This window comes from Ailuropoda melanoleuca, chromosome X (genome assembly GCF_002007445.2).
Source record: "Ailuropoda melanoleuca isolate Jingjing chromosome X, ASM200744v2, whole genome shotgun sequence".
Classification (NCBI taxonomy): domain Eukaryota; kingdom Metazoa; phylum Chordata; class Mammalia; order Carnivora; family Ursidae; genus Ailuropoda; species Ailuropoda melanoleuca.
The window spans coordinates 13,715,062-13,735,603 of record NC_048238.1 but is presented as its reverse complement, the minus strand read 5'-3'; the positions used below and the strand labels follow the sequence as shown (position 1 = coordinate 13,735,603).

Here is a 20,542-nt window from a genome sequence, read left to right as displayed (position 1 = left end):
ATTAAGTCCAGGGTGGGATGAGGGGCATGGTAAAAAACTGAAATTAAGCAAGAATGACGGGGGGTGGGGGGGAAGGAGACAACTAATTCAAATAAATGTTTTTCAAGTCACAGACTTTTAGATTAATATGGTGGCTGGCTAGCAATGTCTAACAATGTCTTCCTAGTCAGTAGAAAACTTCCACCACAAATATAGCCAAAACCCCAAAGTAAAATGGCAGAGTGATGAAGTTCTCTAAATTCTGTTTATCAGTTTTTTGTCTTTGAAGTAATAAAGACAAGTGAGTATTGAGAATTTACCCAAGAAGGTTGTTAAGTTCACCACTCCAGAAAGAGAAAAAAATATCACAGCATGTATATTTAGGGTACAAAAAGTGAGTATGTTTTGATTTAAAATAAAAGATAAATTTTTTTCTACTGAGCTCTGCCTGGAAGGATATTTCATTTGCCAAGCCTGTCTCCCTAAAGTCAGGTAAAAATATATTGCATATATTTTATATATGTGTGTGCATGTGTGTGTGTATATACATATATATGTATATGTAATGTATACACAAATATACATATATATTAATACCTATTTTATATATGCATAATATACTCCTGGAATGGTACAAAAGAAACAGACAACACCAGTTGCTTCCGGAATGTGAAACCAATAAAGACTGAATGCCCATCCTCTAGCTGAGCTTACAGATAAATGAGACAAGAAATGAACCATTCTTTTAAGAATGAAAAAAATCAGGGGCGCCTGGGTGGCACAGCGGTTAAGCGTCTGCCTTCGGCTCAGGGCGTGATCCCAGCATTATGGCATCGAGCCCCACATCAGGCTCCTCCACTAGGAGCCTGCTTCTTCCTCTCCCACTCCCCCTGCTTGTGTTCCCTCTCTCACTGGCTGTCTCTATCTCTGTCGAATAAATAAAAAAAAAATCTTAAAAAAAAAAAAGAATGAAAAAAATCAAAACTTCACATATGCAAGAAATATTAGAAAATTCTCAAACTTAATGTTACCAATGGAAAAAAAGCATACATGAATTGAGACAAAGGAGAAAACAAAGAAGGCAAAAGCCAGAATGGAGAATAAGGTTCCCACACAGAGAACACTGACGATCAGGGAAACAACAGTAGCTCTGTGTGGCGAGAGTATGGAGGGAGAGAAGTGAGCTACTGTGGCTGAAAAGGTATTAAGCAGGGCAAACACCAGGGCCCTGAGAGCCATGTTCAGGAATGTGGATGATATGAAGAGAGCAGCAGGCAGAGAGTGACAGGTCTCAATCAAGGGAGTAGAGTGATTAGATATGTATTTTTAAGATTTGAAGAGGGCAAGAGGGGAAGCAAGGAAAAAGAGTTAGAGGCTGATAGAATAGATTCAGTGACAGCGGAGGACAGTCTGAACCAAAGAAATGCAGAATAACGGACAGGTAAGAGAGGCATTTAGAAAGTGAAATGGCCAGGACCTGGTAACTAAGTGGGCAGAAGAGCCAAGAAAGGAGTCAAACATAGAGACCAGCATTCTGGCCCATGCTGATAGATGGACAGAGCCAAGAACGGAAAGGTGAACACTGGCTTTGTGGGAAAGACATGTTACTTTAAACTCACAGTGGGACATCTGAGTGAGGATGTCTGGCAGATGGAGATGTGTGGTCATAAGCTTCCGTATAGCTAAAGAGGAACAGAGTCAGAAGGAGACCCAGGCATCACCAACATGTGAAGTGCTGGTGGAAGAAGGAGAATGGAAAAAGGAAGATTAGGAAGAGCCAGTCACAGAAGCAGGAAGAAAACCCGGAGAGGATGGCATCACAGACACCAAACAATAAGAGCATGTCAAGAAGGTGGTCAGTGTCAAAAGCTGCTAAGGGGTCAATGAAACAAGGACTTAACCGAAGGTAGTTTCTGGAAACCATGGCAAAAGCAGAGGCAGTGGAGTATAGTGGGAGCAAAAGGGACAATTCTAAATCCTACACCAGTAAATAACAAATGTAGATGGTTAAGATAATTTGTGAAAAGTAAACCACAAAATGACCTATAAACAGATGAATCAGGAAAGAAGACTTAGTATTTCATACACACACACACACACACACGTATTTTTAAAGATTTTATTTATTTAAGAGAGAGAACATGAGAAGGGGGAGGGGCAGAAGGAGAGGGAGGAGCAGACTCCCTGCTGAGCAAGGAGCCCGATCCATGCAGGGCTCCATCCCAGGACCCTGAGATCATGACCTGAGTTGAAGGCAGATTCTTAACCAACTGAGCTACCCAGGCGCCCTGAAGCTTTAGTATTTCTTCACAAATCTCTGTCAACCATCCACCAATATAGGATATGCTCAGTATCTGAAATTTCAAGGGAAAAATCTTCCAACTCTGAACAAAAAAAAAACCCTGAAATTCCTAAAATATTAGGTAAAAAAAAAATTATTCATGCCAATACCTGGGTGCTAAATTTGGCACAAGCATCTCTAAAATGCCAAGTTCATGAGCTGCAACAGCACTGGTCCAGGGTCCCAAATAACCTCCCCAAGTACCCAGAGGCCACCCCCTTCCAATCATGAGGAACAACTTGAATACAAGTCCACAGAGGAAACTAGAAGAGAGCAAGGTTGCCAACAGCACATTAACGTGGCAATGAGAGGGGAATGAGTTACCCCTGCCTAGCCTACCACCAGGCTCAATCCATATTAATTCCCTACCACCAAAAACTTTCTCTTTAGGTCCCCTCATCTACATGACTAATTCAGGTTTGCATTTTCCTTTCTGGGAACTGGAGTTTAGCCAAACCAAGTTGATAGGCATAAGAAGGAAACCTAGAAACAAAAGCAAGAAAAACACATCAGCCATGAAAACCACAAACTGCTGTCCCAAGGAAGGCCCCTTGTTCTCATCTTAAACAGAAGGCAATACTGCAAACAGGAGGGGGCAAGGGCGGGGCTTCCACTGACACCAAACACACATTAAGGAAGTCAGACTATTGCAGATCATTACAATGGACTGTTAAATCCATTCCAAGTCATTCGTGTTACAGAAAAGAGAAGAAACTTGCCCAAGGTCACACAATTTGGCCAGACCTGGGCAAGAACCCATCTGGTTTTTTCTGCACTATACCATAAGTCCTTCTAATGGCCAACAACTGCCGAATGCTAATGTCCAGCCCTGGCTCTCCCCAAAGCTCCAAAGCCATATTTCCTACCATCTCTCTGATACCCCCTCTTGGCTATCCCAAAAGCACAAATCCCAACATCCAACACCGAACTCATGATCTTTCCCTAATGCTCTCAATGCCAGTTATTCATCCAGGGCTTCTTAGCTTACCAGATGACATCACCATCTATCTGGTTCCTGAGCCAGACTAAAACATATTCTGTGTTTGAACTCCAGCCCTATCACTTCCTAGCTGTGACTTCGCACAGATTAAATAAGGTCTTTAAACCTCAGGTTTTGTCATCTAATAAATGGGATAACATAGCAGACACCCAGGACTCCAAGACGGCTTCATCCGTACCAGTGAAGGAGAAGCAGCTCATGGCAAACTAGAAGAGCTGCCAAGGTGGATATTGATGTGGGATTTCACCCTTAAAGGCGCTGCTGGAGCATTCCAAAGAGGTTACTACCAACCAGTACTATAAACAAGTATGTCAATGCGAAGAAAGGGAGGTTTTGCTGGGATGTCTATGGTTCTGGCAGCTTATGTGCTTTTCAACTACTGTCACTGTTACAAGGACCACTGAAGAGGGTCCAGTTTGGAGGCACATTCTGCATTCCTGACCATGACCTTTGCCTGGCACCCTTGAATCCTTTCATATCCTAATTGAAAATTAACATACAATAAAAGATGACTGGTACATGAAAAAAAATGAGAAAATGAGATAACAAGAATGACCTCATAAAACAGCTGTGAGCACTAAAGAAGATCATGTGTATAAAATGCTAAGCACTGGAAAACAGACTATTATCTAGTCCTGTACACGCAGTTCCCTCTATCTTCTTGCCTACTCCCCCCATTCTCATCCCTTGACCTGGTTAACACCTATGAATCCTTCTCATTTCAACTCAAATGTGACTCCCCACTAAAAGCCTTCCCTGATTGTCCCCTACCAGCTAAGGGTAGGTCATAACTGCACTCCTACACATTGTTTTTCATCCTCAAAGCAGTGTAATTTCCATTCACAACACATAATAACATATTTACTTCTCAATGGTTTGATTACTGGCCACGTCTTCCAACTGCCTATAAGCTCTATGAGGGCAGGAACTGGAAGTGTTAAACCTCATTTTTGTATCCTCAACACAGTACCTGGCACTCAATAGGTGTTTAGTAAACATCAGTTTAATGAAGTGCCTAAGAAGCATGTCTACCAGCAGGAAACATGGACCCAGAGATTAGAAGAGAAGTCATAGGACATCAATCCAAGTAAAAACCCAACGCATCCCATCCAGGGGACTGGGTAGTAAGGGTCTGGTGAGCCCTACCTGACCACTGCAAAGTTCATGATTTACTGCTTGTTTGACCACCATTCTAACAATTCAGAATTAGACGCCCACAGCAGTGAGATACACTCTGCACCCACACACATAGCCATATCCTGGAGAATTTTTAAGATGAATCCCAGTCCCCCCTATACCTTTCTTAATGTAACCATCATTCCACGGTGAGCGTGCTTCTTGTGTTTAAAGTCACGTATTTTTATACCACAGGCCCTCTAAACACAGCCAACTACTACATCTCAGGCTCAGCTAAAGAAACAGCTTTTTGTTCCAACTTGGGGTTGAAAGTGAGCTCTACTGGATGGAGGAGAGAATGGCATCTTGGCTCTCCAATATGGCACCAGTAAGGGATCGTCAGGAATTTTTTTTTTTACTATACCCGAAGTTTGTTTATGTAGCAACTCCAGAACCTAGCCTCCCTATAATACAGAACTCTAATGTACAGTAAAATATTTTAAAGTGCAGATTTTGACACTGGGCAGACCTGACTTCAAATTCTGGTTCTGCCACTTACTAGTTATGAATAAAACTTTAGACCCATTACCTGACCTCTCTTGGCCACAGTTAACTCATCTACACTACTAGATAAAACAGTACCTAGACCTTACAGTTGTAGGAAGCATTTAATATAAATACACAGCGTATGGTAAATTATTATCCGTAAGAAAGTTTTTTGTACACAGACTACTGCCTTAGAAGATAAAATTCTGTCCATAACACAGTTCTGGGCCTCAAAGACTGCCCCATTCCCAGAGGGTAGTCAGTGAACACCATGATTGTCCTTAGCCTTTGTCTATTCTGTTAGACACTAGCGGCCCAATTCTTATGGGAATATCTGACACTAGCTTTGTATTCTGAGTAGAACTGTGCGTAAGTGATCCTTCTTCCTAAACTGGATAACCGAAATGTCATACAAACCACCCAACTTCCTCTTGTCCTTAGTGTCAAACAGTACACCCAGTTTTTTCATAATTCCTCTCATGCAGACACACACACACACGCACACAAACGTCCTTTTTTGAGACTATGACTTCCCCCCCACAGGACTCAGAGATACTACACAAGATAATAGTTGCAGCCGTGAAAATAAAGAGTTCTTTATCCAAAAGAAAACACTGGAGAAAGGGAAGCTGGAATATTCTAAGCAGGAGAAATGGAGACATCACTTCTTGTTCTGTCATAATATTCCTTTCATATCTGTTACATATACGAAACAGCAGTTGCTGCCACATGAAATTAACTGTTCTCAAACAGCATGGACTAGGCACTGAGACAGAATGCGGAAGAACTACCTCTGCCTTCCAAAAGCTTGCAATGTAATTGGAGGCACAAAACAAAGGGCAACAGCTAAGTATGCACTGAATGAATAATAATAAAGAATAAGGCAGAAATAAGATAGGCTGTTTTGGAAAAAAAAATAAATAAAGCACTCCTGAAAGAGGTGCCTAATGATGTAGGTGGAAGGGAGTTTTAGACATACAAAAGACCAAGAATCAGCTTGGATTAGTCTAGAGATACTGACAAAGGATAGAAACACACACTACAAAAAAGATGTAGGAGAACAGGAGCATCTGGCTGGCTCAGTCAGTAGCTCATGTGACTCTTGATCTTGGGGTCATGAGTTCAAGTCCCATATTGGGGGTAGAACTTTAAAAAAAAAAGATTTACAAAAATATATAAGCAACAGAACAAGAAGTGCAATATTTTCATAAGGGGGCAGTTTTAGATCTCCTTTGCAAAAAAAAAAAAAAGAGGGCCCATCAAAAAGTCATGTCCCCAAAGTCTCCCACTGGCATAACCCCACATCACTTACCCGAATAAGGGAAGCCTGATGCCGAGGGGGCTTGGCTCCTGGAGCCCCCGACGAGGGTCCTTCAGGCTGGACAAGGGGCTGTCTAGCTTCATAAGGAGCTGAAAAAGCAGGAGGAAAAGTCAGCACAGTACAAAAAGATTCCACCCAAAAATTATGACTTCACACTCAAACTGAGAGAGTCTGCTCTTCAGGGAAGAATCAGCAAAGGAATTAGAGTTTATGTACATAGGGCCACCTTGCACAAACCAACCTTTGTGTCCCTGGGTACAATTTAGGGAGGCAATCTAAAGACATTCAACCGATTCATGAAAAGACAGGAAAATATTTACATCAAGTTGAGATTAGGAATAAATTAGAAGGGTGAAATGGTTAAGAACCTAAACTGCAATAGAAAGCAATAACAACAGTCAGAAAAGTGCCATGTTATAAAGGCTCAAATTCTAAATATCAGGTAAATTCTATATATACCCGCTGGTTTAAAAATCTTGCATTCATCATCCACCTTCCAAAGCAGCAAGAAAATAAATATGCATTTTGAACACTAAGAATCAACATTACCGTTCATCTTTCAAAAATAAATGGCATATAGTCTTCTTTTCCTTATTGGAAAGAATGTAAAACCAAGTAGAGAAAAATACAAAAAGGAGTAAATGTACTTTATATTTATTATTTTATCTTTCAATAACCAAACGAAAAATAATTTTGCTGACTTTGAGATAAGTTCTTATGCTACAAAAACAAATGCATTTTTTATTCCTTTTATTTCCAGAACACTTCATAATGATCTTGATAATATGGTAGGAAAACAGTTAAATATAACCAGGTAGTATTCAGCTCTAACAGAAAGGAGAAATTATCACCCATGATGAAACCATTTTTGATTAACATTTCTGGTTAACAATTCAAGTTTTTGGAAGTATATCAAGAAGTAAAATGCTGGGGCACCTGGGTGGCTCAGTCAGTTAAGCATCTGACTTCAGCTCAGGTCATGATCTCAGGGTCCTGGGACTGAGCTCAACAGCAGGCTCCCCACTCATCAGGGAGTCTGCTTCTCCCTCTTCCCCTCTCTCTACCCCTCCCCCTGCCCCGCTCGTGCTCTCACTCTCTCTGTCAAATAATTAAATAAAATCTTTTAAAAAATAAGTAAAATGCCTTCTTCCTATAGCTTCCTTATAAATAAAATTAGGTAGAGAGAGCAGAGCAGCCTGTTACGGCATCGCCCTTAGCATACTTTGATCATTTGAAAATAAAGGAGGTGTAAGAACAGCACATAAAAAACAGCAAACCACTCTTGGGCTCACATCTGCTTTTTCTATTTCCTCCAAGGGATTGGAACACAACATTATAACACAATTAAAATACATGAGAACATCAAATATCATTACCTAGCAAAGCATTAAGTAGATTTTCAGACCCTGCTAAGAATAAATAAAAATATATAAACTGCAAAAGACACAAATCCGAGAATACATAATCCAAATCTTAGAAGATAAGTCTCAGCTGGTAGGCAGGTGGTGTCCTTCGAAAAAAGGATTTTTTTCTTTTTAGGATTTTTTCAATTAATTTATTATTTATTTTTATTTAAATTCAATTAACTAACATTTAGTGTATTATTAGTTTCAGAGGTAGAGTTCAGTTGAAGAAGGATTTTTAAGATCATTCTGTTTTGATGGAATACCCAATGCCAGAATTAAATTCTCAATGCCAGAAGTTTTGAACATAGCAAACTGTATCAAGGTTGGGATACTAGTGGTCATAAGCTTTCCCTGGGTAGCTGATCCCTTAGAGGGACGGAGCTTCTACTGCAAAGGAGGACACATATGCAAGCAAGCCATCTGGCCCATGGCTCCAGTCCCCTTCCTACAAGGGTCTTCCCTTGGAAGAAACAGACATATCTCATCAGTAAGGCTTGATGGAAGACTCAGCTGCATAAGGGATCATTTTTGGAAAGGCCTGGCCTCAATGGCAGATTTTCTCTTCCTACTCCTGTGGGAAGCCTGGGTTGGCCACACCTCCCTATGACTAGAAAGGCAAGTGTATGAAACCCATCTGGTCACAAATCTAAAACACATGCTCTTATCAGCTCAGTCAGTACCAGAGCTGATAATCAGACCATCATCAGTCTGACTCGTGTCTCATTCCTCAGTTGGATCTCAACTCAGAAGGTAAAAAGGTGTTACTTACTGCCTCTGTGCTCCTTCTTCCCAAATAAAACCTGGAACATTCAATTCAATGCAAAATAAATAATTCTTAGATCCCCTTATGAGAACTTTAATAAGGAACTGTAAGTATCATCTTTCTCCAAAGAGAGGAGTATAAAATGAACCCTAAAGATTTCATCACTCTGAGATGCAGTGTCAAACTAGAACAGGGACCGCTAGTAACTGCACAATAAAGACTACATCTGCAGTCAACCTAATGAATGATATCCAGAAGGTGACTTTCAAGAATACTTAAGAGCTTCAAAAATTAAACAGGTACCAGATTCTAAAAACACGAAAGAAAATACTAGGCAACGTTGGAGCACCTACAATATGCCAGGAAATGTGCTAGGCACAGAGGTTTATATAACATTCCTTCTTTGATCCACAGAGCAAACCTCTGAAGCAGATGTTATTCCATTTCACAGATAAGAGAAACTGAAGTTCAGTTCAGAAAAGTGACATACCCATAGTCACACAGACCAGAAATGCAGGCTCACCAAGTCTACCTTTACGCCCAGGAGACTGACATCACGGCCCATGCTCTAAAGAGAGTACATCCTAGAATTGATAAGTCAGAATAAGCTGTGTAAGAAAAAACAGAACAGGTATCTTGATATGGAGATAAGACCTTAGATATCAGAAGAAACAGATAAGATTTGAAAGTAGTTGCCTCTGGAGATCAAAAATAGGTTGAGTGGGAAGGAGAACAGTTGTTTTCACTACAGGTATTTAAATATTACTTAACGATACAGATTTATTACTATGATTTAAAAGTTTTTTAAATATGGGTAGCAGTATCTGCCTCTGAGGGTTGTGCTAAGAAGTAAATAATGCACGTGAAGTGATGATCTCTGCACAATGCCTGGCACACAAGTCTTAGCCGCTGAACATTAGCTATAGCTACAACCAGCAGGTTAGACTAGCAGGAGCCAGGAGAGAAGTTGAAGAGGGGCTCTGAATCAGACTGATCAGGAGAAACTCAGTCTGATTTAAAACATACTCACATATATTCCCCACTAGCCAGGAATCATGGCAGAATCTTGGACAAGGAAATGACCCCAGAAAAAAGTATTCCTAGGAAAATATTCCAGCAGTGAGACTCCTTTCTGAAAGGCATAAATTAAGAATAACTCCAGGGACGCCTGGGTGGCTCAGTTGAATAAGCGACTGCCTTCAGCTCAGGTCAGAATCCCAGGGTCCTGGGATCTATCCCTGCCTCAGGCTCCCCACTCGGTGGGGAGTCTCCCCCTCCCCCAGGCTCACGCACTCCCTCACTGACATGCACTCTGTCTCAAATTTTTTTAAAAAAGAATAACTCTACAATGCTTACTAGCACAGTCACTAAGATTTAACAGGTTTCAGATATGCTACTGTGTAGATGAAAGGGAAAATGGAGTACAGAAACAGGAAAAAGAATCCTGGGTTTGTCAAATGGGTTGATGGCATGTGAAGGCAACAGAGAATTAAGAAACAGATGGAAAAGAGCATGGAAGCCTTAGGAAAAACTGAGTCCTGAAAATGCGGGGAGAGAGAGAATGAAGACGTGGGATTCTCTTACTTCTTGACCTAAGGATACAGGAAAGAAAAGGAAGAAAACAGGCAAAGAAAATCCTCTGGGGGAGAATCTACAGATATTATAAAAATATGAGTGAACAAGCTTTGTAGTAAATATTATCAATTAGAAGCAAAAATCACAAGATTGAACCAAGTCACAGCTAGAAAAACTCACCCTTCCTGGGGCGCCTGGGTGGCACAGAGGTTAAGCCTCTGCCTTCGGCTCAGGGCGTGATCCCGGCGTTATGGGATAGAGCCCCACATCAGGCTCCTCCGCTATGAGCCCGCTTCTTCCTCTCCCACTCCCCCTGCTTGTGTTCCCTCTCTCACTGGCTGTCTCTATCTCTGTCGAATAAATAAATAAAATCTTTAAAAAAAAAGAAAAAGAAAAACTCACCCTTCTTTTGACTTAGAGAAGTCTAAATAGCAGTACCTGTAAACATTTTATTTCTGAATGACCCTGTTTCCAGCTAAAGGGACCCAACAGACTCCTAATAAATGGCTAGGCCCAAAAAACTCAAACTCTGAGAAACAGGCAACTGACTGTTCACTCAGACTCCTCTCTATGGGTATGCTGTGCAAAGAAGAACCCTCTGGAACAGTAGCTGATCAAGTTTAAGGTTCATGATATCAGGAAAAAAAACAGGAAGGGTAATTTAGAAAAATACATTCCAAGAATAAAAAAGTGACAACAAGGGAATGTCTTCACATCTAATAGACTGACTACAATTAAAAGCACTGAAGAAGGGGCACCTGGGTGGCTCAGTCGTTAAGCGTCTCCCTTTGGCTCAGGGCGTGATCCCAGGGTCCTGGGATCAAGACCCACATCGGGCTCCCTGCTCCCTGGGAGCCTGTTTCTTCCTCTCCCACTCCCCCTGCTTGTGTTCCCTCTCTCATTGGCTGTCTCTCTCTCTGTCAAATAAATAAATAAAATCTTAAAAAAAAAAAAAGAACTGAAGAAAAGGGAACTAATGAGAGAACCAAATTCTGGCAAGGAGCACTGAACTCTCATACATCGCCAGTGGGAGTATACAACCACTTGGTAAAACTCTTTGGCACTTTCTTTTACACCTTCCCTAAGGTACAACAATTCTACTTCTAGGTGCCAGGGAAACGACAATATATGTCACAAAAAGACTCACAAACAAACGTTCATTGTATCCTTACTCATAACAGCCAAACACTGGAAACAACCCAAATGTCCATCAACAGAATGGATCATCAAATTGTGGTACATTCACACAACGAAACGCTACTGAGTGATTAAAAAAAAAAACAACTACGGAGACCCAGTCAGAACAGTTCTCACATTGGGGGCCAGGGAGTGACTGGAAAGGGTGACAGAAATGTTCTATTCTTGATTGAAGTGGTAGCTACATGGATGTTAAAACTCAAACTGGAGATTTTTAAATGTGTGCATTTTATCATTTAGAAAACAGAATAAAACAGAATGAAGGCATAGACAGCCATGACATAGGCCTCTAAGAGTCGAGAAAGACGGAGAAAAGCGGGTTGTCTCTCTGCCAATGGCAGAATGGAAGCCCAATGTGAATGGAATGAGGAAAGAATGGGGCAAGAAGTAGAGAGAGTGAATGCAGATAAGTTGTTAAAGGAATAACAAAAAACGATAAGGTAGAACTTGGTCATAGGCTGACTCAGTAGAACAAAAAATGACTCAACTGTGAATTAAAAACCAAAAAACAGGCACCACGCTAGGCACAAAACTCCAATGTCCAAGGCCAAATAACATTAGGAATCAAAAAGAACTCCATTTCTAAAACTAGGGAAGTCAGGCAGGAGAGACTGTAAGAGGAAAATGAAGAACTCTCATTTTGTTTCAGACCCTAACGGGACATCCAAGTTTCAGGAGAGTCATTTTTTGTTACTAACCCTTAATAACATCATCTTGCATTTACATAGGACTGAATTTCCAATCAGACTTTACACTTGTGTTCTCACTAATCCTCACAACACCCCTATAGAATACTGTTACCCCATTTTAAAAGAGGAGAGGAAATCATGGTTCAGAGCAGTTCGATGGCTTGCCCAAGATCACATAGCTAGTCACATTAAACCCACACCTTCTGATTCCAATCAAAAGATTTTTCCATTATGCCACACCTGCTCCTCTCTACAAGATTACAACCCCTCTTTAGCCTAGCATACATTTTTATCTGTGTCCCTCTAGAACTCACCACTATTTTCAGTGCAGCAAAAACCTGCAGAAACTGGGTCATTTTCAAACACAGCCCACAAAATACAAAAGGAGGGTTATGGATAACCAATTCTACAATACCTTTAATTGGTCTTATCTTAAACTACAAGCCTAACCCCCAGGAGGACAAGATGCTGCAGTGAATTTATGGAGCTTTAGGCACTGAAGGCGAGGCGGCCAACTCTGCAAGTCATCCTCAGAACCAACTAACGTATTTTACCACGAACATGGCCAGCACAGCATAAATGTGAGCAAGCAGGCAACCCCACAACTAGGCACTTTACACATTTCTCAGCAAAATGCTTCCCCTACCATTTATTTCCTTTATCCTTATTCCCAAACACAAAGGCTAAATATTTTCATTTATATGACTGGTCTTTAAAGGTTGAATCAACTCTTTTGCTTTTGCAGAATTATATTTTTAAGTAGTTTCATAAAAGCAGTTGTTATATAAATATGTTTGGAATGTTTGCTGAAAGGAACAACAATTCCAAAACAATACCCATCTTTCACATGCTATGTTCCTGCATAATGAAATCTGTATACAAAGGATTAAATCATCTAAAAATACAAGTCTAAAAATAAACTAGTTTGTAGGATAAGAGACAAGGCATTACTAAGATATATTTCATTTTATTTTTTAAAAAACCTTGCTTGAGAGTATAAAATTAAATTGAGCCACGTTTCCAAGGACAGAGGTAATTAAATCAGGAGATTCAGCAGCTGGTGGCTTTGCTGGCTGATAGATTAAGGAGTCTCTAAGACACTGCCTGAGACAGCTGGACAAGATCGCCTCTTACCTGGATGCATCTGCTCCGTGCTGCTCCGCAGTTTGCTGTAGCCATGGCTCAAGGGCACCCTTTGGTAATGAGGCGGGGAAGAAGGAGGGGAGGCGAGGGGTGACATCGTGGGAGACTGTGTTTCCTGCTTCAAAAGAATCACAGCAGAGTTCAGAGGCAATCACTCGAGAAGCCCAGTGCTCTGAGCTGCAGTTATGAAGTATAATGCAACTCTATTGCTGGCGAAATGGCTGATTTAACAAATGGAGAGAATGTTTTCTCAAAAACACAGTTGGGTTAAAATGCAGTGTCTGAGGATTCACATCTCCCAGAGAACAAAGTCTCGCCAGCGCTTAGTTGCCTAAATTACTAAAACAAGCTTGAAATGCTTTCAGTTATTCCGCTAAAATTTTCCTTTGGAAAACGGAAGACAATGATCACATGAAATAGCATTCGTACTCCCCAAATCTGATCTCTTTGTGGAGAAATTCAACTTTCATTCGTTAATAAAGGCTCCTATTTCCTGGATTTACACTTATCAAGTCTTCTAGCAAATGTGGATATTACAAATACACATTTAAAATGAATGCTTAATGCTAAATGTTCCTGGAGCTTACTAAGCCAAAGTAAAATGCCAGCTTTTTCTTTTTCACACTGGGGGATTACAAAACAATTCATTTTGGGTAAACCACTCCTAAACACTAGGATGGAGGTTTAAGAAGCTACAGTTCAAATTTCAGTCTAACTGTGAATTTTATGTAGGACTCTGGCAAGGTAAACCGCCTTCCTCTGCTATGGGGTTTCCCCCTTTTTTTTAATGCTACCAATAAACTGTTAATTTTGGAGTATCCAAATAACAAGGAAACAGTACCTTACATCAACATGCAGACTATACAGGTGCTCTTAGTCTAAAAAAATAAATGCAATCTGAGATACTGATCAAATACTCTTCTTCAAGAAAAAGAAAAGAATATTTGTTTTGAGGTGTGAGTTCACATCAACAGATTGGGTGGGCCAACCATAAACCCAACCTGAAGTGAAGTGAAAGGATGTGTCCTCAACCATGCAGCCAGGAGATGGGCCTAGAAAGTCCCTAGGGTATCAGCCATCCTGGGATAGTGGACCCTCATTCCTCTCCAAACACTGGTAGGAAAACATGCCACAGTACTGACTGAAGGTATTTTTATATATATATATATATATATGTGTGTGTGTGTATATATATATATATATGCATATATATATATAATAAATATGTATATAATATATATTATATATATATATCCCTGAAGAACCTGTTTAAAATGTATCAGAATTACAAAAGCAACAGTACATGGAGTTATTTAACAGGACTTGCTATATGTCACTTGACTATAAATACAAAAATTCTGCAGCAACCTCATATATACAGCATTATCATGGTGAGCCATGTAAATTAGTTTTACAACTTAATCCTTTAATATTCATTGCATTTAAAAAACATTTTGATTTGTCTTCCTAAAATATGACAAATTTCTTTGTCTTATAGAAGATAATATATTGAATATAATTTGATTTTACTGCATGATTCAGTACCTTTATTAGAAGTATGAGCTGTACCTTGATGCCCTCAGGATTTACTAATGTGTAAGACTATTTACCTCTTTCATAGGCTCACTCTTCTGAGATTTTATACTTCTGTCTCTATCAATCACCAGCTGACTATTGCAATTACTTCTCTAATTTTAAAGCCCATCCTCCCTATTCTTGTCCCTAACCTGCTAAATGTATAATGGCAGTATTTCCCAAGATGGAATTCCAAACATGCTCTGCAAGAAAAGATTCCCTGGTGAAAGAAGTTGAGTAAATACAAATCTCCAGGTCTCTTTACAGCAGGACTTCTCAGGGCCTTGAATGTGCTGATGTGCACTATAACTCTCCCAGACTGAAGATGTAGTCTTTCCCCCAAGAAAAGAATATGAAGCAGAAGTCTCCAAACATATTTAACCACAGAAACCTTTTCTCCAAACTTTGTGTGAGGAGAGGATCTATTAAAAACTCCTAGGGATGCATGGCTGGCTCTTAAAGCCCCACGTTGGATGTGGAGTTTACTTAAAAGAAAAAAAAAAAACAAAAAACCTCCTGTAAGTTACGTTTCAAAGAACCCATTTGGAAATGCTGATTAGAGAAATCAAGGAAGTGTGTTAAATCAGTAGCCTTACTTTGGACACAGTTCTACATTCAAGTAGGCTCTAAAGGACCCAGGGGTGGCTATGTGTCAGCTGCTTTTTCTTGCTACAAGGAAACTTTACTGGCTCACTTCCAAATCTATAATTGTATCCCAGATGGTGAGGTTTGCTAGAAGCTTAACAGCAGATATGAGGCACTGCTACTCGGGGTCTCATGGTCAGAATCAAACGGACATGTCTGATCAGACTGTTTACCTGTTTATCCTCATCGTCCATTCTTTTGAAGGTATTTTTTTCTGTGATTAAATATGGAATCTGAACCTTAGTTCCATGCAGTTCAGCCGGGTTCCCAAATCGTATCTCGGCATCAGTCTTTGACATCATAAAGCGAGGCAGTGGCAGCTCTTTAGGACCAGAATCAGAGAAGCTCAAGTGAGACTTTATTTTAAAACTGTGAAAAGCGGGACTCAATGGCCAAAAGATGAATCACTTTTGAGGAAAAATTCCAGAGCACTATAGATTAAATTTTTATTTTGACACAATGAAGACTCCCATAATAATGTCATGAGAGAAAAATGCTTCAGTTTTACCAAGGCATTCTTGCTTCACATTTTTAAATGCTATCAAATCACTGCAGAGAATATTCAGGTTTTGGACTGATCTCCCACCTCAGGCTTTAGTCCAGCACCAGCAAGAAGGATGCGATGTTGTATAAACACAGTAAGTGGCAAATGAAGCAGGCAAAACCTATACAACACATATTATATGCCAGACACTATATTAAGATCTGCAAATGTTAAGTCATTTAATCCTCACAACTCAATAAGGTAAGACTATCATCAGCCTTCTTTTACAGATGTGGAAACAGACACAAAGGAGCTAAGTAACACCCCCAAGATCACACAGCTCATCATCTGTGGCAGAGCTGTCACAGCCGAGAGCTGCTGCCGTACAGAAAGGCCCCTCATTCCTAGGGCCAACTTACCGGGTAAAACAGTTTTTCACCCTATGTCATTCCTTAAGGAATTTTCAAACTTGATCTCCAATTTTCTTTTCATAATGAAATAAGGAAAATGGTATCAAGTTAGAGCAATCAGTCCAACGTTCAGTCAGAAAGGCCCCTCATTCCTAGGGCCAACTTACTGGGTAAAACAGTTTTTCACCCTATGTCATTCCTTAAGGAATTCAAACTTGATCTCCAATTTTCTTTTCATAATGAAATAAGGAAAATGGTATCAAGTTAGAGCAATCAGTCCAACGTTCAGTCAGATTCTACTGTCAAAACCATTAGCCACACTCACAATGCTACAAAGAGCTGAAACGCAACAGTCTGGAATATTTATTTATCTTTCAAATATCTGATAAAAGTATTCTGAAAAAGAAATGATGCTCTGGCACACTTCTAGTTCTCGGCACAGCAAATCATACAACACAAAGAACTCCAAAAATGGGGATAATATTATGAATTATGCATAATGATTTGCATCTGTATCCATTGTTCAGGGTAATACTCATCACCATGCCTCTGCACTTCCATCAGCGCTCTATTTCAAACACAGCTGCACTTCCACTGATTGACGCCGTGCTAAAGCCAGAAAACATCTTAGCAATAACAACCAAGTATCCCAGCTCCCCAGGCAAAGAAGGCCCCTAGTTCTCTAATATCCACATCATGTTTATTTTTAGTTGCTATGTCCACATTTGATTCAAAGAAGTAGGCAATATGATGACTCCCTGCATGATCAATCAGTCAAAGGCCCAAGAGACATAAATAGAATAAGTAATCTGGAAAATTAAACCAGGACTCTCCTCTAAAGAGAGGATGGCCACCATTTTGAACATTGTAACTTTTCCCAACCTCGGAAGCGCTCCAGTACTCAAGACAGGAATGGACTTTAAAAGAAAAAAGGCAGAAGAAAAGAAAACCTAGATTCTTCGTAAATCAAATATAAGCTAATCCTATGGTTATCTTCTCAGAAAGGTATTTGTTTCATTCAGTCTGCAAAAGGGATCTAAAAAGATGGAACGAGATCAGATAAAATAATTTACACCCTGACTGCCCATGAGAGGATGACTCTACTTCCAAACACTGCTTGAGGGAGAAGAGAAGTAAATGCTCACATTTGTACACTCCCTGACCAGTGTTTTACTGGGTGTTCAACACATAATTCTGAGAACAAAAGAATACAAACACGGGAAGATGAGTATCAACTATTATTATACTAGGACTCCCAGATATCCTTTGGGACATTGTCACTTCACACAGTCTCCTCCTTCCCTGGCTATGGCATTTCTCCAGAACTATTCACCTGGCAAAGAAGTTCTCTCCTCCAAATGGCCACCAAAGAGCAAAACACAAAATATAGCTGAATTTCTCTTGTACTTTCTTTGCTTATGTAGTTTTAAACAACTCTCACTTAACAGAATTGTAACCATACATAATAATAATCCTATCACTGAAAACTTTCATGAAGGTGCTATCTCCCTTAAACTGCTCCAAGCTTTCAAAAAGTGAAAAGTAAAACTCTAGTTTGTAAATATTCAGTCTAAATGGTTTTTTGAAGTCATATGGATATCACATTTAATAGTGAAACTTTATTCAAAAATTAATCAAGTGTCTGCTATCCAGTGATGTATGTCAAGTAATCACAAGAGCCATCTGTAGTAGTTGGTTAGAATCTTTTCTCCCAAACTGAATTAACACAAGGAAATAAATAGAGTTCAAGTTAGAGTTTTATGGGGGCCACAGAGGCAATGAGCACAGCCATCCAAGGCAGTAATTTGTTTCATAATATCTTAGGTTGTAGTCTTTGAACACAGAAATGCTTTGTATAGTAAATGTAAATGACTATTTTTCCCTTCCATGAAGAAAACTATGCCTCTAAACATCTGACCCTCTAAAAATTAAGGGAAAAATCCTTTCATTTTCCATGTTTGATGGAAACATGAATATAAGAAATACTTCCATTTCCTCAATTATAAAAAATGTGAACATAAAACAGAAATGGAATAACGAATGGTAAATGACAATGGGGAGAGGTGGGGCTGAGCAGAGAGGCCATGTTCCATCTAAAATGGCAGCTGCTGTTCCCTGTCCTTCAATACTGTCCACTAGAAATAGAAGGCGAGCCGCATACATAATTATAAATTGTGTAGTAACTGCAATACTTTTAAAGTGAAGAAGCCAGTCACAAAAAGACAAACACTGTATGATTTCACTTATATGAAGGATCAATAGCCAAATGTATAGGGACAGAAAGTAGAATGGTGGTTGCCTGTGACTAGGGCGAGGGGAAATGCAGAGCTGTTTAATGGCTATAGAGTTTCATATACCTCAGATGAAAAGAGTTCTGGTGATGGATGGTGGAGATGGTTGCACAGTATGAATGTACTGAATGGTACAATTTAAAAAATGGTTAAGGTGGGGCACCTGGCTGGCTCAGTAGGTAGAACATGCAACTCTTGATCTCAGGGTCATGAGTTAGAGCCCCACGTTGGGTGTGGAGATTACGTAAAAAAAAAAAACAGTTAAGATAAATTTTATGTTATGTATATTTTATCACAAATTTTCAAAACTTTTTCAAATAAAAAGGAAACAGGTGAAATTAATTTTAATAATTATTTCAACCCAATATTATCATTATACAATATAATCGAGATAAAAACTATTAATGAAATTGAATTTACATTCTTTTATTCAGACTTTTTTTTCAAACTCCCAGGTGTATTTTACCTGCCCTGCACACCTTGATTCAGATGTACCACATTTCAAGTGCTAAGGAACCACACTAGCATGGCTACCGGCTACCCCACTAGAACAGCACAATTCCAGTTGATGGTTGATATGAGGGAATGTGGACCACTGTGGCCAGAAATCTGGATTTTACTAAGAGATATTATAATGTTAAATGTTAACTAATTGAATTCTTTTTAAATAATGTAAGGAGTATTTTGTATGGAGGAATAATTTATATAAATCTTAAGTGTACCATCTGAAGAATTTTGACAAATGTATATATAAGCACATACAACCAATTAAGATATGACATTTCTATCCTATAGAATTTTCCTTTACATCCATTTCTAGTTAATCCCCTCTCCTTGTCCCACTCGGCAACCCCAGTTCTAATCTCTAAATCCAGACTACCATTGCCATTACAGAACTTCACATAATGGAATCATTCAGTATTTATCCTTGAAACTAGCTTCCTTCACAACATTTGTCTGTGAGAATCATCCAGCCTACTATGTGTAGACATAGTTTATTCTTTTTCATGGCTATGGAATAATCCATTTTTATGAATATATTGAGATTTTCTTTTAATCCATTCTCCTATGATAAACATCTGGGCTGTTTCCAGTTGGGGGCCATTATGAATATAGCTGTTACAAACATTCTTATAAATGGTTTTTGATGGACATGAATTAATTTATCTTGGGCATAAACCTATGAACTAAGTCCAACCCACTGCCTACTTCTGTATACCCCGTGAGTTAACAATGAGTATTACATTTTTGAACGTCTGAAAAACATCAAAAGAAAAATAGATGTGATGTGAAAATTGTACGAAATTTAATTTCAGGGTCCACAAATAAAGATTTTTTGGAACACAGCCACTCTCCTTGGTTTACATATCGTCCATATCTGCTTTCATAGTTCAAGGGCAGAGTTAGATAGTTGCAGCAAAGGCCATATGGTTCACAAAGCCTAAAATAACCACCACCTAGACCTTTACAAGAAAAGTTTGCTGATCCCAGTCTTACACAATGCAATGGTTAAAGTAAAATGTAGTCTTACTAAAACAATACAGGTGCATTTAATGGAAAAATATTTTACACTGCTTATTACTTAAATTTTTAAAAATTTATATTAAATTAAAAATTCAATTCCTCAATCAACACTAACCAGATTTCGAGTCCTCAACAACCAAGCCATATGTGACTAGTAAGTATTATATGGGGGGGGGAGGAGTTAATATGGCAGAGGAATAGGGGGCCCCTTTTTCAGCCGGCCACTGAGTTGAGCTGGATAGGTACCAGACCAGCAGGAACATCCCAGAGAATCAGCCTGAGACGCAGGAAAATACATCTGGATCTCTACAAATGAACATCTTCAGCGCTGAGTATTGAGGTACGAAGCGGGGAGCCGTGAAACTGCGCACAGATATCGGAAGATAAACAGAAGGGAGAGGGAGCCGCCGTGTCAGGGCCCCGGGAAATGGTAGCCACCTGCACGGGGGAGTGGGCAGACCGCGGACCCGCACCCTTGAGACAGCAGACTGAGACCGGGAGCCGGGAGCGCGTGCCACCAAGCATCTCACGGAGCTC

At 39.7% G+C, this 20,542-nt stretch overlaps 1 protein-coding gene across 1 annotated transcript in view; it reads right to left on the bottom strand.

The window, feature by feature from the left end:
- Positions 1 to 20,542, bottom strand: part of REPS2 (RALBP1 associated Eps domain containing 2) — a gene marked incomplete at its 5' end in the record, with an annotated part of 225,022 nt that overhangs the window by 134,922 nt on the left and 69,558 nt on the right. The window contains 3 exons of the mRNA XM_034649893.1: positions 6,295 to 6,392; positions 13,068 to 13,194; positions 15,470 to 15,618. Of these exons, the coding sequence (XP_034505784.1) occupies positions 6,295 to 6,392; positions 13,068 to 13,194; positions 15,470 to 15,618 (374 nt within the window). The remainder of the gene's footprint in view (positions 1 to 6,294; positions 6,393 to 13,067; positions 13,195 to 15,469; positions 15,619 to 20,542) is intronic.